Source organism: Haliotis rufescens, unplaced genomic scaffold (genome assembly GCF_023055435.1).
Source record: "Haliotis rufescens isolate VD_foot unplaced genomic scaffold, xgHalRufe1.0.p SCAF_18, whole genome shotgun sequence".
Taxonomy (NCBI): domain Eukaryota; kingdom Metazoa; phylum Mollusca; class Gastropoda; order Lepetellida; family Haliotidae; genus Haliotis; species Haliotis rufescens.
In genome coordinates, this window is record NW_025963868.1 from 11,673,690 (window position 1) to 11,698,705 (window position 25,016).

The following is a 25,016-nucleotide window of genomic DNA, read 5'->3' on the forward strand; positions in this document are numbered from 1 at the left end:
CATGATCCAAGACATACCCCCTTTTTGCATTGAACGGCATGTATTTGAACAGACGGTATTGTGATAAATTTCGGTGTATCAAAGCTCTTGATATTGCGGTTTTACACGATATTTCATGGCTGCAGTTTACTCGAATAGGATACTGTCTTAGCTTAGTTACTGTGAATGAATGAACGATTATGAACAACAAAGTAAAATATAATGTTCTCACCTCCAGACAAATAGCATGGAAAAAAACATTGATCATAAACCCATTACTGACGACGTGCTGTTTCACGCCTTCGAGTACTCGGGACAAATTGGATTCACTTGATTCTAGTGTTATTCGGCCATCATCACAATCAACGGATACGGACATACAGACAACTCCAGAATCTAGTAGTTACATGTAATCTCCGTCTCTGCATACCATGCTTAAAACCTAGGTTTTGTACAGTATTGAAACAGAACAGGTAGCTCTAATCTGTAATATACATACATAAAAAATCACAGTCCCTTTTCGAAAAGAAAACTTCCCAAATCAACCTAAGTCATTTGTGGTGAAACATTATCAAGTTAAAAACTTCAGGTCATAAATCCTTAACAACCCCAGCATATAGATTGATGTCATCAAATCCATCTGCGTGTATACAGCATGGTCTCTCCTCTCGCTATTATTGTCTCAGATCATTCAATACTTACACTCATTGCTTATGTACACGGACTCATACCTGAACCTACATAGACTTATACATGGACCAATTTAACGGCCAGTATATAAGCCCAGTATTTGTTTTCTCCTCAAGATAACACCATATGCATTATATTTTTTAAAGATCAACATCAACTTCATTGACATCACTAACCATGGCCCAGACACCCAGTATATGTTTTATGTTCAAGATGACACCATGTACATTGCTGCTGGGGCAGGAGGTGGCATCATGATCCTCATCATAATCGTTATCTGTGTATGTGTTGTTAGAAGGAGAAGAACGGTAAACGTCACGCAAGGTAAACTGCACTTCTGCAGTCGGAACATATTACTATTATTTGGTATCAGATTCCGATTTGATGTAAAGTGATTTGAAGATCAAACCAGAACATTCAGGACAACGTTAAGCATTTCAGATGTAAATATTAAAGTTTCATCAAATATAAAAGCTACAGCTCTCATCTGTCAATTCATTTACTTATCCATCCTTATCATAAAATCGCTTATTTGAGCATACATCAACACATATCGCAAGAGTATTAACAACAGAAATATAATAAATTATGCAGTGAACAATGGTATTGGTCGTCATGTCTGTTCACAGCTATCAGCGATGCAGACAATGGTGCAGAGCTTTCAGAAAACCCAACTTATGTTAGGTGAGTAGAGTGTCAAGTGCTTCCACTGTATGTCACCTTTGAATTCCGTCACGCAACGCCCGTATGGGTCGTCTTCAGTATAGAGTTATGTTATTTCAATGTGGTCAACTGTATGTCTTTTCTAGCCTTTGCATTGGATTGTGACGGATACGATCTAAACCTTGTGTCATTTTTATTGAGTAAGATTCATAAACACATGCTTTAGATATAGTCAGAACGGAAAATGGACTCTGCTTTCGGCACAGATTTCTTACAATTATGGAAATGGTTTTGTTAGTTTTATTTGCATCTCACAAAACGTACTGTTTACAATGTTAATACTCTTTATATTCAGGAACCATTCACTGTGTAATACAAACACCTAACCATGTAATATTGGTTTAACGATTTCCTTTATCATAGGAAAACTTTAATCACAAACGATTTAGTCCAGAAAAGTTTGCGTTATATTCACAATGAAACACGAAACATTATGGAATACTAGACATGTACTAAACTTTAGTTTGTTGTGAGCTTTCCTGAAGGTTATATTGGCCTACACAATATTGTGTGTGATTCTGTTCTCTCCAAGCTGTGACAGTGAAACAGCGCCTCAGCTTATGTGTGAACGAGTATCTCTGATTGGAGCTTTTACACAAGTCAATGGGATCAATAGTATCATCTCAAATGTGATAAACAAACATTATTCATGAAACTTTTGTATGCCACTTTGCTATGATCACATTTACGTGTAGGTTTCTATGTAGTTATGGTTATTATTATTTGCAATAATTTATTCCAGTGTTGAAACGATCAATAATTTAAAACAAAAATCCTTTTCAGAAATCAAGATGAAGCAGCTGACAACAAAGAGCTCTTAACTAGTAAGTCTTCACAGTTGTGGTGTTCTTCACTTCCTCACATATCTGACTACTGTATTTGAGTGGTGATTATAGTTAGAGTGTTGCCTTCTCGATGAAGCTGAATAATTTCGGGAAGAATTTAGGGTGATTATTATGTTGTTAGTTGTTGGAATATAAACACCATCATTCCATTTCTAACTGCCGCACCAGGCACGACAACCGTACACCAGCCTGCTGTAGTTGGTGCTGTCAACGTTGACGATGTGTATCCTGTACCAGACAAAACACCCAAGCACCAGTCGGCTGTACGTAGTGCTGTCAACGTTGTCGATCTGTATGCTGTACCAGACAAAACACCCAAGCACCAGTCGGCTGTACGTAGTGCTGTCAACGTTGTCGATCTGTATGCTGTACCAGACAAAACACCCAAGCACCAGTCGGCTGCACGTGGTGTTGTCAACGATGGTGACATGTATGCCGTCCCGGACAAGAGACCCACACACCAGCCAGCTGTTGGCGGTGCTGTCAACGTTGATGATCTGTATGCCGTACCGGATATGTCAATGAAAACAAAGAACGGAACATGTAAGTATACACGGAAGTGTGACCGGACTAGGAGTTATAATGAGTCTCCTTATATGTTTGTCGTAAGAGGCTCTGAAAGGGTTGGATGATTTGGCTCGGTTGATTATTCGACTAACGGCATCGGGTGCTCAGAATCGGTGGCATGGTTCATGCATTGCATCGTATCCCAATTTCGTAGATCGATGCTTATGATGTCAGTCACTGGGTTGACTGGTCCAACTGGTCCCGGTGATTTACAGACATCCGTCACAAAGGTGGAACATTACTGGATGCGCGGTTAATCAACAAACAAACAAAAAAAACTTGGTAGTTAATGTGTCATCGTAGCCGAACGACGTGGAACGTTTTTCATAACATTAACCGTTGGTTTGCCTGGTCCAGACTCGACTTTTAAAGGACGATTACTGACTGTGGCGCAAAACAACGTACATACAAAATGTCACATCCTTTTAGGGATTTATGACTGACTGACTGAGTGAGTATGGTTCTAAACCGCTTTTAGCAATATTCCATCAATATCACGGCGGGGGACACCATAAATGGGCTTCACACATTGTACCCATGTCGGAAATCGAACCTGGGTCTTCGGCGTGACGAGCGAACGCTTTAACCACTGGGATACCGCCCCCTAGGGATTTATGACAGCAAGACAATGTTGATGTTTGGACTGAATATATATTGTTGGTTGTTGCAGATAATTCTCGGTCCGAAGCCGACAGTGAAATCTAAATGGAGGAAGTGACGTCAACTTAATCGGTGCAGTCATGGTTCTTGGCGACACAACGCTCACATTTGCCAGACAAACAAATTCAAATGGGGCCCTGCTCCTTTGGATGTTCTCCTTGTTTGGTATGTCTCAATCCCCCTCCTGTGATTAATCCCGTGTGGAACTTAGACATTATTTCAACGTAAAGAGTGTAACTGTTAAGTTGATATAAATGTACAGTAAACTGCCTTTATAACAAACACACTTATAAATTACGAACTGACGTAACACATTCACCTTCAACAAATGTGTCGGAATATTTTTTGCTCAAGTAGGACATTTTGAATTTACATTTTTATGGCTTTATGCTGTTTTAAATTGTTCAAGCTTTATTATAATATATTTAATCTAATAACCTTTTTGAATGACACATTTATTATTGTATTATTTTGTTAGCATCTATACTTATTTCAATTGCAACAAATATTTATTTCGTTGTTTCCACTGAACACAGCTGACATGCATCAGTGACGCCGGGATTTTCATCTAAAACTAACTTCACTTCAATTAACCTGCCTCAAAATATGTGCAGGCCATTGTGACATGATTAACACGTGATTAACGACCAGGTTAACACGTGAATGTTCGCGTTATTCAGAAAGTTCTGTGTGAGCCTTGTCGTATGCGGTCTCGCCTTGTCTTGCTGAAGACAATGCCACGTTACTGTTGCTGAATGAATGATTCCACAACGGGTCTCAAAACTTCATCCCTATATCTCTAAGCATTCAGGTTTCCCTGAATAATAACGAACAAGGACATCACCGCAGACACCTCCCCAGACCGTGACGCTACCGCTTCTCTTTTCAGCTCACTCTCCCATTTCCATGTGCTAAACTGCCTTCAGCATTAAGCAAAAGGGAATCGAGGAGTTTAACTCAGTGCTGTAGGTACAGTTTTGCACATGTTCGCGTCCCTCTAACATGAAACTAAGGGCTATGAATGTAGACAACAATGAATTCCTGTACACGTGTTTAATTTCAGAAATTACATAACGTTTAGACGGGAATGCGACACGCTCAGGATTGTCAATGCGAATTCGTGAACAATTGCTTATACATGGTATACCAAATAATTCATGTTCTGTAAAAGGTAATATCATGACATATGTAAGTTGGCAATAAAGAGTACTGCAATCATTCTCGTCAGATAACATTTTTTTATGAAACGAGTTGACTTTCTATGGTATCTGACCGAGCGGTATTTGTAAATAGCCATGTCACAGACACGTACGTACTTGAGTGATGAAAAGTTCGTTACATGGAACACAATTTGGCGCTAAACGTTCAGATACTCGCGATCGTCTGTATACTCGCTGTACAAGGAATATCTGTTCTCATCGGAGAACATGACGCGTCCCCAAGACTCTTGCTCTGACCTATGTCAATCTGTTACGTTGATGTTGACGTGTTAATATCACTCCGCAGTAGGGTCGACCTGCTCTGATACCACGTTCTCTTAATCTCCACACTATCCCTCGACTCACCCTGTGTCCCAGTGCCGTCGCTGCCGTTACCGTCGCTGTAATAAGGCGATTTCGGAGATGATTGGACCGATAATTGGGCGTGGTCACTCGCTTCTACGACTGTCTGATGTCTGTCCTGTCTGTTGCAAGCGTTGCATTAATCTGTTGAAGGTGGCACGGGTGCACTGAAACGTTCTTGCAATGGTGGCGTGGGTGGCTCCATGTTGCTCCCACCAACGGCTCTCTCCCCCTGTATAGATGTTAAACGTTCTGTTTGTTGATGTCGTCATATCATGCCGTATCCTCAGTTTTATACACCTCTTGTACACGTGCATTTCGCTCTTCATAGCCCAAAGTCGTTTCGGTAAAATACACGATTTTTACAAATAATGTCATTTTTTCCACTTTTTCTCACCGAATACATTGAGTTGTCCTCCGACATATTTAATTCTTAATTTATATTGATTTTGTCAAGTTATCAAAATGGTGAAAACTTTTTAAGTTGTATACCTTCTTTTGGACACTAGTTCATATCACATATTTGACGAATATTTGTGTTTTTATTTTTTGCACATTGTCCAAACTTTAATATTGTTAAAGCTTTTTGCAAGGACATGTTATTGTTAGTCTTGGTTGTCATGTTTTTGACATTTATACTTATTTCAGTGCAAAAAATATATATTTTGGATGTTCTCACTCCGGTCGTATCGCATAGGTCTGATTTTATAACGCCATTGTATATATTTGGCTACATTATGTGTCAGTGTTTTCAGTCGTATCACAAATGTCTAACTAGCGGAAAATAGCGATCAGTTAAAATATTTATGAAAACCGAATATGAATATACCAGGAAAGTCGTTACAGAATATTTCAACAAATTTCAATGGGGCAGCTGATTCATTTATGGCAGGGAAATACTACAACAGGGATTTGATAGAGTTTCAATGCGGTTTTCCTCCACCGCGTATCTCGGGCAACTCAAATCAATATTATCTTATTCGTGTATTGTGTAACATTCTGTCGCTTATCAGCAAGTTATATATTTTGAATTAAAAGATTCGTCGCACAAAGTACCTCACCAAAGGCTGATTGTCACTACAACAGGAACATTCAAATCATGCGAATAGAATATATGTCAGACATAACGGGGTTGAATATAACAAAATGTTGCTTATTATAAAATATATTTGAACTCCATTGGATCATGTTAATAACGAACTGATTGTAGTCTCGTATATACATGTACTTAGGTACAAAACAGCATACTCGGAATTCTTTTTGTCGTTTTTACATAAGTATTCTTGCTGATGATGTTTATGCAAAGTTATAAATGTACTTTATTACTGCATGGTCCCCTGTATCATGTTTACAATGATTTATGTGTGCAGAAATAACACTTATTTGATTTTCACAATGTATTGTCCTATTGTTCAATCATTTACATTTCCACTCACAGGTTAGTCGCACAGTCGGTTTCATGTTGTCCTACATGTTGGTCAAGTTTAAGTGTTTTATTTTGACATGTGGATTTTACTTCCTTATCTGCTTTCGGCATGAAAAAAATATGCCTCGCCTGACGAACTGTGTTCTTTTCTCTCTGAAACCTAATAATCAATACTTGTGATTATACATACGTGATTTGCCAAACCATCTAAATACGAACGAATTACACATCATAAATATATCAATAAAAGATAGCATTTGTACGATGAGAACATTAGCTCGAGGAAATATGACTGTACGCTCGGCCTGCAGCAACCCGACAGTACAAACGTTGAATGTTTTGTCTGTTGCATTACACAAGTCAGAGGGTGGGAAAAGGAAAAGGAAACAGTGCTTGATACCATACTCAAAGTCCCAAGTCACCGGGAACAACACACAACCAGCCAGGTTACGGTCCATCCGATCTCCTTTTTAATTAGTTTTTATTTATTTTGTGTTTGTTTGTGTGTTGTTTAACGCCGCACTTTATTCCAGCTGTATGATGGCGGTCTGTAAATAATTGAGTCTGGACATGACAATCCAGTGATTGACATCATGAGCATCGATTTACGCAATTGGGATACGATGACATACGTTGGAATGACACAGCAAACGTGCAGGCTCGCTCGCCTGTTTTTTTCCCGCTCGCCTCGGTTCCACAACTTTCATGTCTTCTGGTTTCATTTCTAAACAGCATTTTTCCAAAAGTGTTGAATGTTTGAATTTGGCGGTAACTGACCATGTCATTTCAAACAGCCGCCTTTTCTCGAACATATTTGTTCCAGTTAGTTACAGTCTGACTGTTGCAGTTCTTGTCGCCTCTTGCCTTGATTGACAGGTCCGTATTGCAGGTGGTCTCCTCCTATCACTCACTCAGTTCCAGTCAGGCGTACATGTCACCTTAGTCTGCAGCACTACTGACACCACTATCTACATGGAGTTTACACAAAGGTATATGGATGACGTACGAGTTCTCAACATCACAGGCGATAGTTATGCAAATAGTTACGACCTTTTCACTTCAACGGATATCAGTGTATGATGAAATTGCGTTCAAGATTATATCACAGAGTTAGCTGTTGTGTGTGGCTGTTTGTACTGGTCAGGATAAAATAGAATAATCCCATCAGAGATACCATGCCACAGTTTTACATGAATACCCCGCATAGGTACATAATAACCCAAGCTCACCAATCCTTGTTCAGCCCCCTTATTACCAAGCGCCGCGCAGGATCACAACAAGCACAATGTTATATTCTTTTGATATGACGTGTAATCGAGTATGGTTTTACGCCGCTTTTATCAATATCCCAGCAATATCACAGCGGGGGACACCAGAAATGGGCTTCACACATTGTACCCATGTCGGGAATCGAATCTGGGTCTTCGGCGTGACGAGCGAACGCTTTAACCACTAGGCTACCCGACCGCCCCTGATATAACGTGGACAGGGTTCGAGCCACTGACCTCGGGTTCTCGGGGCAGACGCTCTATCCACGTCCCCACAGAGGCATTTTTTTCCTGAAAAATAGAAGTTCACGCCCTGACGTTACAACTGGTTATGCAGCGAGCTTATGATTGCCTTCTTAGCATAAATGTCGACAGGTCACCATGAGGAAGGCTGGTTTGTCACTCCTCGTTGTGTCAAGATCGGATCACGAAACCTGAACGTCATTTCAAGTTCAACCCAAATTGTTTATTTAACCCGGCGATGAGAACTTATTTCATCTCGGATATTGTTTATGATATTTAGCTTTATCTGAACAAGAACAAATGCACATTTGCGAGTCAGTGTTGGCGAACACCAACCCTTCAGAACGTACGTGTCGAATTTGTCCTTGTTACCCACTTATACAAATATAACAGGTATGTATTCGTGCATACCTAAACCAGGAAAAACAGCTGAATGCTGATTGTAGGAATATTTCCTCCTTTATAAGGATATATTTCATATTTGGTGGAGCGCTCGTGTTTGCTGGTGGAGAATGCTGCATGTTGCTCTGTGTGTATGTCATGTGTAGGGACTTCAGTCGGGTTATTTCAACCAAACCTTCAAGAATGTTGACGAGAGGATGCTTGCTTTAGGAAAAACATGGACACCTGGATTCATCTGATTACACTACTGTGTATAGGATGGATTGTTTACACAAATAACAGTAGGTTTCAATTTCTAATCATGAAGGATAGAACCAATGGGATGTCGTAGGTGTAATTTAATAGTGATTGTACAACTTTATATCCGATCTGTGTCGTGTGTGCATGTTACAGTTATTTGGGTATTGTAAGTACATGAAGAACGACGAAGAATGTCACTTCATGTTTGTGTTCTGATTGCTTCTCATGCTGGTTGTATTTTGGAATGTTACAGGTGGTCTCCCTCTAGAACTCACTCAGTTCCAGTCAGGAGGTAATATCACCTTAGTCTGCAGTTCCATCAACACCACTATCAGCACGTCCTTCAGATATTGGTATATGGATGAGGTGCGAGTTCTCACGTCAGTGTTTGTAGGTCATGATCATGGTTGTAACAGAAACCCACCCAATAATGATACTGCATATCGTTACGACCTATTCACATCAAATGATGGTAGTGTAAGCTGTGGTGGCAACCAGCACAACATGACACTAACTACAACTCAATACATCCAAGCTGGGGCAGTGTGGCGGTGTGATGATCAACGCCATAGAGTCAGTAACAACCTTACGTTGGGTATGATCTTTTTGTTATGCGCTCATACTCCTTTGTTTACATCAACGTGTCCTTTCTGATCTCATACATCATGCTATGACACATTGTACAAGAACGGATGCAGATGTAACTGATTCATGAAATATATACCTGGGAACCGTACGTAAATGTTCAAGGACTATGAACACGCCATCTACAAATTAAGAACTTTATAAATCGGTCACCAACAGATACATACGGAATTAGCACTATCGGAGAGTGAGGTGAAATTTGTGACGTCGCGTCCATCATTTCTCCACTTATATAGCGACGTACATGTACGTGTGTGAGTGTGTGTGTGTGAAAGTGTGTGTGAGTGTGTGTGTGTGTGTGTGTGCGTGCGTCCGTGCGTGCGTGCGTGCGTGCGTGCGTGCGTGCGTGCGTGCGTGCGTGTGTGTGTGTGTGTGGTTGCTTGTATTGGTCAGGACACATGCCTGTTTCAAAGTGATAACTCAGATAGCATGGCGCAGTTTAAATGCATTCCCCATTCAGAAACAGTAGACTAACTCCGAACAGACAAAACCGTGTATTTCCCCAAGGAGAATACTATGCCTTGTCGTATGACCTGGCCTGGTGTCAAAGCCACTGATCTTCCCTTCTCAGGATAAACGCTCTAACCGGTTGATCATGGAGGCGGTCAATATAAAATCGCTTGTTCATGTGTATCGATATTAAGCTAGTAAATGTCACAACTAATATATATTATTTATGTATGCAGTCATTCCTGGGACTACTGATAAATCAACTACACCACTGACTGATTCAGCAACAACGATCACCACAGACAGCGATACTCATGGTAGATTTGTATCAGTTAAACTAACGATGTATTATATATTTAGGGATACATTGTATTGATACCAGTGATGTCATTCACACTAATGCCAGCGAAAGCCATTTTATCTGTTTTAATAATCCTCTGTATGTCATTAACCTAATATATGTTTCAGCTATCCACAAATTGAGTAACTTTGTATGTAAAATGTTCGAACGCCCGTTCCTAAACACACTAAAATGAACATAATGTGGCTCGTCTAACGGAATATTCAAACTATAGAAGTGTGTTATTTTATGTCCTCTGTGGTGAGCGAGCAAATTTCATAATTATCTGTATATATTATTTATGTCGTCAGGCTTTCATGGGACTACTTATAAGAGAAGTTCACAGCTGACAACGTTGGCAAATCTTACAACTATCAAGTTAACTTCTGCCCCGAGCAACGATAATCAAGGTAGTTGTGTACTAGTCGTCATACTAACCTTTGTGTACGATATATATGATATTTAGAAACATTCATGAATATATAACAATACCTATACTGACCTAGGGCATAGCAAGACATAGCAACAATGTGCACTGAATGTACATTTAAAACAAACAGTACTGTGATAGCTCTCTAGACATTGCGGTTTTTACATGATATTGTGATACATCAACCCCATTATTTCGGTGCGGCATTTTATTAAACTTCTCATATTGACTTAGCTTTGTCATTGTAAACGAATGAAGTATTATAAATAACAGAGTAAGCGATATTGTCGTCAGGCCACGATAAGTGGCACGGAAAAAAACATGGACCATACACCCATTACTAACGACGTGCGTATTAACGTCATCGGGTAACCGAAGAAAAGTTGGATCAGCTGAATTCTAATATTAGTTGGCCATGATGGAAATTAAAGGTTACTGATATTCAGAAACTTAAGAATGTAGTACTCATATATAATCTCAATCTCTGCTAAGTATGCCTAAAACCTAGTTTTGTACAGTTCTGCGTAAAAGGTTACTCGTATCTATCAGGTTACGCGTTACATAACTTCATGTTCGTTATTCAGTTATGGCTTGATGAGACTCATACGTGGTACGAGTTGAAAGCACTAGCCAATTAAAACAGTGTTTAATCTTACTCCACTTATTCTAATTTTACTATATTGTGCCTGAGACAAGAACTTTACTGTGCTTTATATGTATCCCATTTCCCTTTCAAAACCGTCCCAATCAAACTAAATTATATGGTGAAACATTATCAAGTAAATACTAGTAACTTCGTATCATTGCTCCTCATAGACCGAAGTCACCAATTCTATCTGCGTGTATACAGCATGGACTCTCTTTATGTAAAAGTTATGTTGTCTTAGATTATTCAGTACTTATACTCATTGCTTATATATATACGAACTCATAGATGTACTTATATAAACTTTTCCATGTGCCAAGTTCAAGGACAGTATACTTACTATCCCAGTATTTGTTTTCTCTTCAAGATGATGCCATGTATATCGCTGCGGGGACAGGTGGAGGAATCTTCATCCTCATTATAATCGTTATCTGTGTATGTGTTGTAAGGACGAGAAGAAAGGGAAACGTCACACAAGGTAAACTACACCTCTTTGATGACGGTCAGAACAAATTAGAATTATTTGGTATCGGATTCTAATTTGATGTTAAGTGATTTGAAGATGAAACCAGAACATTCATGACAGCGTTATAAAGCATTCATGCTATATTTCTAGATAATCCGTTTTTCACATTAAAGTTTTCAAAGATCATGGACCAGACGCCCAGTGGCCCAGTATAAGTTTTATGTTCAAGATGACACCATGTACATCGCTGCTGGGGCAAGGGTTGGCATCATGATCCTCATCGTAATCGTATCTGTGTAGGTGTTGTGAGGAGACTAAATGTAAACGTCAAACAAGGTAATCTACACCACTTGTAAGGAGGGTAGCAATATTTTACAATTATATGTATTCAGAAACTGATTTAATATCATGTGATTTGTAGGTCGTACTTGTACCTTTTGCCGTTACTGATTTAAAAAACGGATTTTAATACATGTGTCATAATATTGTCAATATAAAGTGATTCCACATCTCACCTACATGTCTACCATAAATCTTTTTGAAAGCATTATTAGTGCCTTAAATGCTGTGACCCTGATCAATCAGCTTCGAAGCAAGAGCAGTGTGACGATCTTTGAAATCTTGGTAGAAAGAGCAATATACCTCAAAAGTTGTGAAATGAAGACACCAAGGGCTCTTGCTGATGGAATACTGCTCCACACAAAGTGAACGTTGAGCACTGCAAAGTTGAAGTCATCCCTATTTTGGGCATTTGCTTCCATGTTTGACAAATTGACCTGAACCTCTGATGATAGATAAGTAACGCTATCTATGGTCACCATCTTTATAAACAAGCCTCATGGAACAAGGCATGAAGTTTTCCTTCACGTTTCCCAAATGGTATTGTGGTGTACAAAGTTGAAAAATCAAATGTTTTGACAGAATTGAAGTTGGTTCTTTTCAGAGTTTGTAAAAAAGTCAAGCAAATCATATATTTTTTTGAGAATCCACATGGTAATAATTCCATTTGTCTCAAATATTTTTTGTTAAAATATAAAGTTCTTTCTTGATTGTATGAATGATTATGGTTAATCGTAGAGACAGGGATTTTGTGGTACATTTGCTGAACCCAGCAATATATCTCTCTTTGTACGGATTGTTATAGAGCTTTGGAATCCAGTACAAAAGAGGAATGGATATGTCTTCAGGTTTTACAGTCAAGTCAAAAGTTGATGGTACTGATTCATTGATTCAGCAGATTTCATCATCAATTAACATACTGCCCTCACATGTGGCGTTATTTGATATCATTATGTCATTTATACCAAATTCTTTAATCAAACAATTAATGTAGTGATGCTTACGCAAAATGGTTATGTTATTTGAGGCCTTGTCAGTGAGAACAATCTAAAACTTTTCAAGAAGGGCAGCCAAACATTGGATGACAGCTGGTTATGACAGATCATCTCAATACAAATAATAAACAATATTAATGCTGAGGAGCTTTGTATCACAAATAAACTGTTGTGAAGCATCGTGTGTCAGTGTGTAACGTAAAACATGACTCGTGTCTACAACACTCCTTATTTGTATCTGTGTTTTGTACAGATGTATCACTGGCTGGGGTTGACGCACCTCAATACGACACTTTGGCTCACAATGGCAATACAGATCCCTGTTACTCCGAGATCAAGAAGGAAGCCTCCAGACACTCCAGCATAAATGCAAACTGTGTTTACTACAACACTGTGCCCGAGAATGCTGACTACGAAAATCCACAAATGATAACTTAGAAGTGTGAAAACCACTGTTTTAAGTTGTCAGACCAGCAAATATATATACATCCTCCAGTGTTTGTGGCATTTTCGGCCAATATGTTAAGCTATTATCATAATGACATTACGCCATTGGTATAATAAAAACATTTTGTCACTACTGATGTATCGTCGTATAGCAGGATTATTCCTGGGTGTTGCAAAAACAAACACCATGTTTTATGAAAATTGTGCATAGGAGTTACCGCTGTAAAAGGCAAGACATGCTTAACCTGTTTCGTAACACCTGGTGTCACAACTGATTTTCAGTGATGCATTCATGCGGTTGTCATCATTATTTTGCCTTTCGGCAGTTATTCGACACTAGTTCCATGGTGTTGACGTTTTAAATTGTATCATAACCTATTTTCATCTAAACATCTGAACAGTTGTTAGGACCTGTATATAGCATACATATGTGATTATTTTAGCTGGGGTTTACTAGCATCTGTAATGTATATTTCGTGTTTGTGTCACTTCAAAAGTATCTGTACCTTATCCCTTTGGAATCATTAGTTACGCAAACGGTATCCACGTAATATGTTGTGTAAATATCATGTTCACTGAATCTCTAACAGGAAAGCGTGAATGACTGAAAGTCAATAGTTGAATGTCCTGAATTCACATTATCTATTACATTGTGTGACGTACTGGTTCGGCTTTATTTGAGTATCTATTCAATGTTTATTGTCCTCTTCCTGTAGAAATAAAGGCTTGATAGGCTGACAGATTACTGGCTATGTTTTCAATTAATTCGAGTCTCATGCATGTTCCATCAAGCATTGCAGTATAATACAACTAGATTACTACTTTCACCACAACATGATATATACTACGACCTGGAAAAAAACACACATGAAAGTTATATTCAAATTGTGTTTATATAACTCCTACCCACCAGAATGTGTAAGCGAGTATCGACAATTGGACAGTTTTTTGGTAAGATGCATTTTTGATTACAACACAAGGTACACGGACCTGGAAACTGGGGACATTGATATTGTATGACTATTCTAGATAAGGAAATATGCATATATAACTGTGGTTAATAAATTTTAATAAAAAGAAAAGTATTGAATGTTTTTAAATTTAATAATACATCTTACAGTGCATATGCATGGAGACATCCTTGACTTGAAGGTCGTGATTCACAGTTTGGACGTGCATGTTTAATCCGTGGCAGACAATTTGGATGCTTGCATGCTAGCATGGAATATGATTATCACACACGTGGTTATTTCAATGTGAACATCCCAAATGATTGTTTATCTTTCAGGTGCTCAGAAAAAAACACTCTATTCTTATAACAACGCTTATGCAAAGCCTCGGCAAAATGAAAATTAACATCTACGTGGCCTGGATATGCTGCAAAGAGGAACAGCTTAAAACGAACATTATCTCTTTGAAGAGGTTATCTAGCAGGGCAACACTCATGACCTGTCACGGACCAGTCGTACACGTGTGACGTCACGCCGCACAACATCCGGCGTCAAACCATACGCACACTTTTTCACAGCATAAACAAAGACTATAAAAGGATATGGTATAATTTTCAATTATTTTCCGCAATATTTCTTTCCACAACAGGGTCAAACACTAGGATTAAATTATAAACCTTTCGAAAAGCAGGGATGTGTGTTAACTTATTGAACATACACGTGACCATCTATTTGTGAATGAGAGCTCGCCCATACGGATCTCAGCGATTTGTATTCATGAATCGGCAGTGTCTAGTATGTTCTCATTAACATCACACGAAGAATGGAAACCCCCCACCAACAAAGTGATTACATGATCCAAATACGCCAGGATAGACAATGAAACATTATCCCTTTGGTATATGTACCGACAACTGCACGCAACCACAAACTGGCAGTAATGCAAGTTGTACATTGTGAAAATATCTAAAGGTATGTATCTATCAATACCTAAACCCGGAAAAACATCTGCAGGTGAGCGAATGCTGATTGTAGGAATATTTCCTCCTTCATAAGGATGTATTTCACAGATAGCGGAGCTCTAATGTTTGTTCACGAAGAATGTTGCACGTTGCTCTGTGTGTATTTCACGTGTAGTAACTTATTTCAACCGAATATTGACGAGAGGAAGTTTGATTTAGGAGAAACATGGACACAAGGATTCGCCTGATTACTCTGCTGTGTATAGGATGGTTTACGTACACAAATAACAGTAGGTTTGAATTTCTAATCATGCTGTGTATAGGATGGTTTTCGTACACAAATAACAGTAGGTTTGAATTTCTAATCACCCGAAGGATGGAAGCATCAGGATGTCGTAGGTGTAATTTAATAGTGATTGTACCACTTTATATCCTATCTGTTTCGTGTTTGCATGTTACAGTTATTTGGGTATTGTAAGTACATAAAGAACGACAAAGAATGCCATTGCATGTTTGTGTTCTGATTGCTTCTCATGCTGGTTGTATCTTGGAATGTTGTAGGTGGTCTCCCTCTAGAACTCACTCAGTTCCAGTCAGGAGGTAATATCACCTTAGTCTGCAGTTCCATCAACACCACTATCAACACGTCCTTCAGATATTGGTATATGGATGAGGTGCGAGTTCTCACGTCAGTGTTTGTAGGTCATGATCATGGTTGTAACAGAAACTCACCCAATAATGATACTGCATATCGTTACGACCTATTCACATCAAATGATGGTAGTGTAAGCTGTGGTGACAACCAGCACAACATGACACTAACTACAACTCAATACATCCAAGCTGAGACTGTGTGGCGGTGTGAGGATCAACGCAATAGAGTCAGTAACAACCTTACGTTGGGTATGATCTTTTTGTTATGCGCTCATACTCCTTTGTTTACATCAACGTGTCCTTTCTGATCCCATACATCATGCTATGACACATTGTGCAAGAACGGATGCAGATGTAACTGATTCATGAAATATATACCTGGGAACCATACGTAAATGTTCAAGGACTATGAACACGCCATCTACAAATTAAGAACTCTATAAATCGGTCACCCAAAGATACATACGGTATTAGCACTATCGGAGAGTAAGGTGAAATTGTTACGTCGCGTCCATCATTACTCCACTTATATAGCGACGTCCATGTACGTTTGTGTGAGTGTGTGTGTGAGTGTGTGTGTGTGTGTGTGTGTGTGTGTGTGTGTGTGTGTGTTTGTGTGCGTGTGTTTGTGGTTGCTTGTATTGGTCAGGACACATGCCTGTTTCAAAGTGATACCTCAGACAGCGAGCCGCAGTTTTAATGCATTCCCCATTCAGAAACAGTAGACTAACTCCGAACAGACAAAACCGTGTTTTTCCCCAAGGAGAATACTATGCCTCGTCGTATGTCCTGGCCTGGTGTCAAAGCCACCGATTTCCCCCTCTCAGGACAAACGCTCTAACCGGTTGACCATGGAGGCGGTCAATATAAAATCGCTTGTTCATGTGTATCGATATTAAGCTAGTAAATGTCACAAATAATATATATTATTTATGTATGCAGTCATTCCTGGGACTACTGATAAATCAACTACACCACTGACTGATTCAGCAACAACGATCACCACAGACAGCGATACTCATGGTAGATTTGTATCAGTTAAACTAATGATGTATTATATATTTAGAGATACATTGTATTGATACCAGTTATGTCATTCACACTAATGCCAGCGAAAGCCATTTTATCTGTTTTAATAATCCTCTGTATGCCATTAACCTAATATATGTTTCAGCTATCCACAAATTTAGTAACTTTGTAAGTCAAATGTTCGAACGCCCGTTCCTAAACACACTAAATTGAACATGATGTGGCTCGTCTATCGGAATATTCAAACTATAGAAGTGTGTTATTTTATGTCCCCTGTGGTGAGCGAGCAAATTTCATATTTATCTGTATATATTATTTATGTCGTCAGGCTTTCACAAAACTACTTATAAGAGAAGTTCACAGCTGACGACGTTGGCAAATCTTACAACTATCAAGATAACTCCTGCCCCGCGCAACGATAATCAAGGTAGGTGTGTACTAGTTGTCATACTAACCCTTGGGTAACCCGTGATATTTAGAAACATTCACGAATATATTACAAAACCATATACTGACCCAGGACATAGCAAGACATAGCAACAATGTGCACTGAATGTACATTTAAAACAAACAGTACTGTGATAGCTCTCTAGACATTGCGGTTTTTACATGATATTGTGATACATCAACCCCATTATTTCGGTGCGGCATTTTATTAAACTTCTCATATTGACTTAGCTTTGTCATTGTAAACGAATGAAGTATTATAAATAACAGAGTAAGCGATATTGTCGTCAGGCCACGATAAGTGGCACGGAAAAAAACATGGACCATACACCCATTACTAACGACGTGCGTATTAACGTCATCGGGTAACCGAAGAAAAGTTGGATCCACTGAATCCTAATGTTAGTCGGCCATGATGGCAATTATAGGCTACGGATATAAAGAAACTTTAGAATGTAGTAGTCATATGTGATCTCCATCTCTGCTAAGTATGCCTAAAACCTAGTTTTGTACAGTTCTACATAAAAGGTTACTCGTATCTATCGGGTTACGCGTTACACACCTTTATGTTCGTTATTCAGTTATGGCCTGATCGATGAGACTCATCTTTGTACGAGCTGAAAGCGCTAGCCAATTAAAAGTGTGTTTAATCTTAATCCACTTATTCCAATTTTACTATATTGTGCCTCAGAGTTAGAACTTTACTGTGCTTTATATATACATTTCCCTTTCGAAAACTTCCCAATCAAACTAAATTGGTGAAATATTATCAACTAAATACCAGTAACTTCGTATCATTGCTTCTCATAGACCGACGTCACCAACTTTATCTGCGTGTAAACAGCATGGACTCTCTTCATGTAAAAGTTATGTTGTCTTAGATTTTTCAGTACTTATACTCATTGCTTATATATGCGAACTCATAAATGTACTTATATAGACTTATCCATGTGCCAAGATCAAGGACAGTATACTTACTTGCCTAGTATTTGTTTTCTCTTCCAGATGACACAATGTATATCGCTGCTGGGACAGGTGGAGGAATCGTCATCCTCATTATAATCGTTATCTGTGTATGTGTTGTAAGGACGAGAAGAAAGGGAAACGTCACAGAAGGTAAACACTACACCACTTTGATGACGGTCAGAACAAATTACTATTATTTGATATCAGATTATAATTTGATGTTAAGTGATTTGAAGATGAAACCAGAACATTCATGACAGCGTTATAAAGCATTTCAGATGTAAAGATTAAATGTCAGTTTCATAAAACATAATAATATACAGCTCTCATCTGTCAAATCATTTCCTTATCCCTCCTTGTAATAAAATAGCTTTTTTGAATATACATCAACACATATCACAAGAGTAATAAGAACAGAAAAATGATAAATGAACAAAGTTATTGGTTGTCATGTCTGTTCACAGCTTTCAGCGATGCAGACAATGATGCAGAGGTCTCAGAAAACCCACTTTATGTTACGTGAGTAGAGTGCCAAGTATTTCCACTGTATACCACCTTTGAATTTCATCATCACGCAATGCCCGGGACCGCCTCCGTGGTCTAGTGGTAGAGCGTCGCTATGTAAGTGCAATAATCTTGGACGCGACGTTAAACCCACTTTCACCTCACCTCACCTCACCTCACCTCACTTCACCTCACCTCACCTCACCTCACATCACATCACATCACCTCACCTCACCTCACCTCACCTCACCTCACCTCACCTCACATCACCTCACCTCACCTCACCTCACCTCACCTCACCTCACCTCACCTCACCTCACCACAATGCCCGTATGAGTCGTCATAGGTATATTGTTGTTAAAGGTATCGGAAATTGTTCAATAACCACCAAATAGACAGTTCCCTTCCACTGATTTACCCACCTGAACTAGAAATAAAGAAGACAAATGGAACCACTTCGTCTGTTTCATATGTAGAACTATGCACAAAGATTCAGAGGGATAAAGCACTAGACTGCATGACAAGTGGAATGACTTCACCTTTCCAACAGTCAACTTTCCCTTTATGTCAAACAGTATTCCAGTAGGTACAGCTAATGGTGTCTACATTTCACAACTTTTGAAGAACATTCGAGCATGCACTTTCAATCAAGATTTCGAAAAGAGCGCAATACATTCCTTGCTAAGAAGCTGTTTGGTCAAGGTTACAACATTAGAGGAAACATTCCTGGCCTCAGAAAAGCTTTAAAAAGGTTAACTGTAGACACGTGGGGAACATTGAGGCTTCAGTCCCTATTCAGACTTGTACCACATGTTCCCGTGGGTTTTTTTCATGTGATTATTTGACTTGTGTTTGCATGTGTTTTTGACGGGTGCCGCTGATGGGGCGAACACCTGGCATAACCACTATTTAATAGTGATTCATAAACACATGCTCATGATATAGTCCGAATCAAACAATCGACTCTGTTTTTCGCGAAGATATGGAAAGGGTTTTGTCGCATTTATGCAGTACATAGTACGTAAATTATTTGTTTTCATCATAAAACTCTCGAAGATGTGGGTGACCTTGTCGCCTTCATTTAAATGTATTCATTAATATAATTAACACACACAACAACCGTCGCATCATCAACCCTTATCACGGGTAATTCATCGTTCAAATATTTTCTTCATAATTGTTCTTTTATAATGATAATGCAAGTGTTTGTTTTTTTTAAAAAACGCACATTTTTGTATCTGCAGGTAGTTCTAAAATATTATCAAATTTGTATTGTATTAATATGCGTGATAGTTGTTTGTATGTTGTTGGAGGACAATGGACTATAAATAGACACATTAGATCTTGATGCTGCGTAAAGGCGACCACGCTTGTCGTAAGAGGCGACTAACGGGATCGGGTGGTCAGGCTCGCTCATCGAACCCAATTGATCGGATCGATGCCGATGATATTAAGAACTGGATTGCCTGGTCCATACTGGATTATTTACAGACTGCCGTCATATAGCTGGGATATTGCTGAGTGTGGCGTTAAACAACACACCAACCAACCAGTGACACTGCTGGTAACGCCAATCACCTTTAGGGATACGATGACACAAGTCGACAGATCATTGGTATCGCCTCAAATGTGAAATTTTTTTATTATTCATGAAAATGTTGAAACTCATTCCTGCAATTTTTTCCCAGTGTTGAAACGAGCAATAACTTAAAAACAATATGATATTTTTTTTCAGATACCAAGTTGAACCTGTTGACAACAAAGTACACTTCAATGGTAAGTCTTTTCTATTGTGGTTTTCTTCACTTCATCTGACTATTGTATTCAAATTGTGATTATAGTTTGAGTGTTGCCTTCTACATTAAGCTTAAAAATTTCAGGAAGAATATCTAGGGAGAATAATATGATGTTACTTGTTAAAATATGAACACCATAATTATATATTCAACTGCCGTACCAGACAATGCACCCGAACACATACTTGCTCTTGGCGGCGCTGTCGACGTTGGTGATCTGAATGACGTACGAGACAAAACACCCAAGCACCAGTCGGCTGTAGGTGGTGCTATCAACGTTGATGATCTGTATGCCGTCCCGGACAAGACACCCAAACACCAGCTAGCTGTGGGCGGTGCTGTCAACGATGGTGACAAGTACGCCGTCCCGGACAAGACACCCAAACACCAGCCAGCTGAAGGCGGTGCTGTGAACATTGGTGATCTGTATGCCGTACCGGATATGCCAATGAAAACAAAGAACGGAACGTGTAAGTATACACGGAAGTGTGATTGACCGGACAACGGGTTAGAATATGTCTCCTTATCCATGTTTGTCGTAAGTGGCTCTAAATGGGCCGGGTGCTCTGGCTCGGTGACGTGGTTGATTAATCAACGAACGGCATCGGGTGGTTAGAATCGGCGACTTGGTCCATGCATGTCATTGGATCCGAATGTTTTAGATGCTCATGAAATCAGTCACTGTGTTGTCTGGTCCATAATCGATGATTTACAGACCCCATCAAAAAGCTGTAATATTCGCGGTTAAACAGCAAACAGCAAACAAACAAACTTGGTACATAGTGTGTCATCTTTGCCCAACGACGTAGAACATTTACCATAACAGTAACCGTCAGTTTGTCTAGTCCAGACTCGACTATTTAAAAGATGTCATCGGGAATATTTAACTGAAGCGTAAAACAACTTACCTACAAAATGTAACATCCCTTGAGGGATTTATGACAGAAAGAAAATGTTGATGTTTGGATGGAATATGTGTGGATGACATAAACACATTGGTTGTTGCAGATAGTACTTGGTCCGAAGCTGACAATGAGTACAGTGAAATCTAAATAGAGGAAGAGACGTCAGCTAATTCGGTCCTGTCAATGTTCTAGGCGACACAACGCTTACGTTTGTTCGACAAACAAATTCAAATGGGACCCTGCTCCTCTGGGTGTTCTCCTTGTTGTGTACAGCTCTCGCTACTGTGTCTAGGTCTGCGTTGAACTTAAACATTATTTCAATGTAAATAGGGTAAGTTGATATAAATGTACAGTAAACTACCTTTCTAACGAAAACGTTTTTAAATAACGAACTAACGGATATAACTTATTCTTTTTGGACCCCAGCCAGTTGCTGCATATATTCTTATAACGAAATATGGTTATAACGAACTACAATTAGAGGTCCTTTTGAGTTCGTCACAACCGTAGTGTACTGTACGTCATACCTTTTGGAGTAAGCTGATCAACAATGTAATCCAGATGTACTATCGATTGTCATGACCTCCAAGACTGATGGCGGTTAGGAGAATACTGAAAACGCTCAGTTTTGATTTTGTCACAGCCGTCTCCTGAAGATGATATTTTAAACGATGGAATACAATAATGTACATGGCCGTCGACTTATTTCAATTGTTATGCCAACACAATGACAATACGCAAATGTAAGCAATCCATGCCTGAAATATGGTCAATACAAGAACCTATTTGAGCAGTTTGAAAAAACAACATTATCATGTTGTTATTGTGGAATTGCCCATTTATATTTCAATATCATTGCTACTGTTTAATGTCAAATTAAAGAAGATAACAGCTTTGTCAGTAAGGAGTTCAAAGTAATCGCTCTTGTGTTAGTTTACATCGTGAGCTGTTCAAAACCTTTATGTTTATGTCGTGTATCTGTTTTATATTTGTCATATATATGAGAAAATCATGAGATGCCTTTTTTTCATAATTAAGGTTGCTTCTTAAAGTGCAGTAGCAGAGAAAACAACACTATCCCGTATGTGTTAAGTAGTTTAACACTGTGGGTTCATTCTGACACATATATGTCTTAGGTTATTATCACATTATTCTGTTAGCATCGTGAGCTGTCTAAAACCGTTATGTTTATACTGTCGTGTAACTGTTTTATATTTGTCATACATATGACAAAATCATGAGATGCCTTTTTTCATATGTAAGGTTGCTTCTTAAACTGAGAAAACAACACTATCCTCTGTATGTTTTAAGTAGTTTAACACTGTGGTTTTATGTGGTTTTAAATTGTTCAAACTTTAATATTTGTTTTGATTGACACATCTATATGTTTGAAGTTATTATCCCATTACTCTGTTAGCATCTATACTTATTTCAAATGCAACATATATTTATGTCATTGTTCCCACTAAACATATATGACATGCATCAGTAAAGCTGGGATTTTCATCCAGAACTAACATCACTTCAATGCACCTGTCTCAAAATCTTTGAAGACCATTGCTATGATGTCACAATCAAATGACATCACTAATAAATTTTATCTGATGTATATGCATCTCTCGATGTTTCCGACATTAATCTGCCGGTGTTGATATATTTGATATCAACACAAACTGTTTATAACAGGATGTAATACTATTATAGAATTAATTAGTGAGTGAGTGAGTTGGGTTTTAGGCCGCTTTAAATAGAATTCCAGTTATATCACGACGTGTCAGCTTAATGTGAGAGGAAAGCTCGAAGTTCGAGTTCTTGACGGTTGACAGTTGCTGCATGTGATCTTCTGATCTGGTCAGGGTGATCCCATAAATGTTCGACGGAGTTGATATCAGGAGAATTTCCCGGCCAGGGTAAAACGTGGATGTTCGCGTTGTTCAGAAAGTTCTGTGTGAGCCTTACCGTATGCGGTCTCGCATTGTCTGAAGACAATGCCACGTGTCTGTTGCTGAATGAATGGTTCCACAACGTGTCTCATAGTGAGTGAGAGAGTTAGTGAGTTGGGTTTAACGCCGCTTTTAACATTATTTCAGTTATATCGCGGCGTGTCAGCTTAATATGTAGGAGGAAAGCCCGATGTGATGCAGGTCTTTGACGTTTACCACTTCGGTGAAACCCACAAGCACGGGTATGGTGCTGACAAACCTAGAAACAAAATCGGGGCGAACCGGGATTCGAACGTGTCTCAAAGCTTCATCCCAATATCTCTGAGCATTCAAGATACTGCTGGTATAGTTCGTTTTGGATATTATGACATGTTCAATACATATCTGTGCGTTATTTTTAACATTGTTCAAACTTTAGTATTGTGAAAGCGTTCTTCTGGGACGTTTTTCTGTTATTTTATTGGTCTTATTGGTTGTCATTTGTTTTTACATTTATACTTATTAAATGCAACACATGTTTATTTTGTATATTTCCACTCACGTCGTATCGCATGGGCCTGTTTGAATAACGACATTGCACATATCTATTTACGGTAAGTGTCGTGGTTTTCAATCGTATCACGAATGTCAAACTTAGGGAAAATAGCGATCAGTAGAAATATTTCTCAAACCCGAATATGAATATACCAGGAAAATAGCGATAGAATATTTCAACAAATGTTAATGAAGCAGTTGATTCACGTATGGCAGGAAAATACTACAGCAGGAATATGAAAGTGTTTCAATGCGGTTTTCCTCCACTGCGTATCTCGGGGAACACAGACCCAACATTATGGTATTCATGTATTGTGTAACAATGTATCGCTTATCAGCAACATAGTTTGCAGTTAAGGCTTCCTCGCACAAAGTGCCTCAACAAAGGATGATTGTCACTGCTGCATGAACATTAAGTTCAAGCGAATATATACCAGATATAACCGGGTTGAATATCACAAAATGTCGATAATATTGAAATGACTCCATTGGATAATGCTCCTATCGATCTAATTGTTGACTCGTGTATACTAGGTACTTAGGTTATACACGTAGCATACTGGGATTTTTGTGTAGTTTATATATCCTGATTCCAGCTGATGATGCAAACAGTTATAAATGTACTTAATTTCTGCATGGCCCCCTGTATCATGTTTACAATGATTTATGTGTGCAGAAATTACACTTATTTTATTTTCACAATGTATTGTCCTTGTGTTAAATCATTTACATTTTCAATTATTTTTGTCGTTTTTACATTAGGATTCTTGCTGATGATGATGATGCAAAGTTATGAATGTACTTTATTTCTGCATTGCCCCCTGTATCATGTTTGCAATGATTTCCGCATGCAGAAATTACACTTATTTTATTTTCAATGTACAATGTATTTTCCTATTGCTCAATTTACATTTGCACACATACTGTATTTGCACAGTCGTTGTTATGTTGTCCTGCCTATTG

General features: G+C 38.7%; 4 protein-coding genes and 1 long non-coding RNA gene across 5 annotated transcripts; all 5 read left to right on the forward strand.

Moving 5' to 3' along the window:
• Window positions 1–858: 858 nt before the first annotated feature.
• Window positions 859–2,287, forward strand: LOC124118001. Its single transcript, XR_007221796.1, has 3 exons — window positions 859–993; window positions 1,299–1,353; window positions 2,176–2,287. It is a non-coding gene; the product is annotated as an uncharacterized LOC124118001 (long non-coding RNA).
• Window positions 2,288–2,307: 20 nt separating this feature from the next.
• LOC124117994 lies at window positions 2,308–3,775 on the forward strand. Its single transcript, XM_048398669.1, has 3 exons — window positions 2,308–2,312; window positions 2,359–2,780; window positions 3,475–3,775. Exons 1-3 carry the CDS (start codon window positions 2,308–2,310, stop codon window positions 3,507–3,509), a joined length of 462 nt encoding a protein of 153 aa, XP_048254626.1. The 3' UTR covers window positions 3,510–3,775.
• Window positions 3,776–8,483: 4,708 nt separating this feature from the next.
• LOC125381482 lies at window positions 8,484–14,081 on the forward strand. Its single transcript, XM_048398051.1, has 6 exons — window positions 8,484–8,646; window positions 8,859–9,200; window positions 9,937–10,017; window positions 10,352–10,450; window positions 11,484–11,594; window positions 13,170–14,081. Exons 1-6 carry the CDS (start codon window positions 8,583–8,585, stop codon window positions 13,352–13,354), a joined length of 882 nt encoding a protein of 293 aa, XP_048254008.1. The 5' UTR covers window positions 8,484–8,582; the 3' UTR covers window positions 13,355–14,081.
• A 1,294-nt stretch (window positions 14,082–15,375) lies between these two features.
• LOC125381483 lies at window positions 15,376–17,133 on the forward strand. The gene is made up of 3 exons (XM_048398052.1): window positions 15,376–15,565; window positions 15,837–16,178; window positions 16,872–17,133. The coding sequence occupies exons 1-3, from the start codon at window positions 15,502–15,504 to the stop codon at window positions 17,009–17,011; spliced, it is 546 nt and encodes a 181-aa protein (XP_048254009.1). The 5' UTR covers window positions 15,376–15,501; the 3' UTR covers window positions 17,012–17,133.
• A 143-nt stretch (window positions 17,134–17,276) lies between these two features.
• On the forward strand, window positions 17,277–23,642 carry LOC124117991. Its single transcript, XM_048398670.1, has 5 exons — window positions 17,277–17,385; window positions 18,836–18,890; window positions 20,611–20,651; window positions 20,836–21,141; window positions 21,680–23,642. Exons 1-5 carry the CDS (start codon window positions 17,277–17,279, stop codon window positions 21,721–21,723), a joined length of 555 nt encoding a protein of 184 aa, XP_048254627.1. The 3' UTR covers window positions 21,724–23,642.
• The last annotated feature ends 1,374 nt before the right edge of the window (window positions 23,643–25,016 follow it).

Bases quoted from the DNA above. Each gene is read 5' to 3' on its own strand.
- LOC124117991 (XM_048398670.1), top strand. From the start codon at position 17,277: ATGTCGTCAGGCTTTCACAAAACTACTTATAAGAGAAGTTCACAGCTG. The intron at 17,386-18,835 runs GTAGGTGTGTAC...GTCTGTTCACAG, and splicing joins CCCGCGCAACGATAATCAAG to CTTTCAGCGATGCAGACAAT. The intron at 21,142-21,679 runs GTAAGTATACAC...TGGTTGTTGCAG, and splicing joins GAAAACAAAGAACGGAACGT to ATAGTACTTGGTCCGAAGCT.
- LOC125381483 (XM_048398052.1), top strand. From the start codon at position 15,502: ATGGACACAAGGATTCGCCTGATTACTCTGCTGTGTATAGGATGGTTT. The intron at 15,566-15,836 runs GTAGGTTTGAAT...GGAATGTTGTAG, and splicing joins GTTTACGTACACAAATAACA to GTGGTCTCCCTCTAGAACTC. The intron at 16,179-16,871 runs GTATGATCTTTT...TTATGTATGCAG, and splicing joins CAGTAACAACCTTACGTTGG to TCATTCCTGGGACTACTGAT.
- LOC124117994 (XM_048398669.1), top strand. The intron at 2,781-3,474 runs GTAAGTATACAC...TGGTTGTTGCAG, and splicing joins GAAAACAAAGAACGGAACAT to ATAATTCTCGGTCCGAAGCC.
- LOC125381482 (XM_048398051.1), top strand. From the start codon at position 8,583: ATGGACACCTGGATTCATCTGATTACACTACTGTGTATAGGATGGATT. The intron at 8,647-8,858 runs GTAGGTTTCAAT...GGAATGTTACAG, and splicing joins GATTGTTTACACAAATAACA to GTGGTCTCCCTCTAGAACTC. The intron at 9,201-9,936 runs GTATGATCTTTT...TTATGTATGCAG, and splicing joins CAGTAACAACCTTACGTTGG to TCATTCCTGGGACTACTGAT.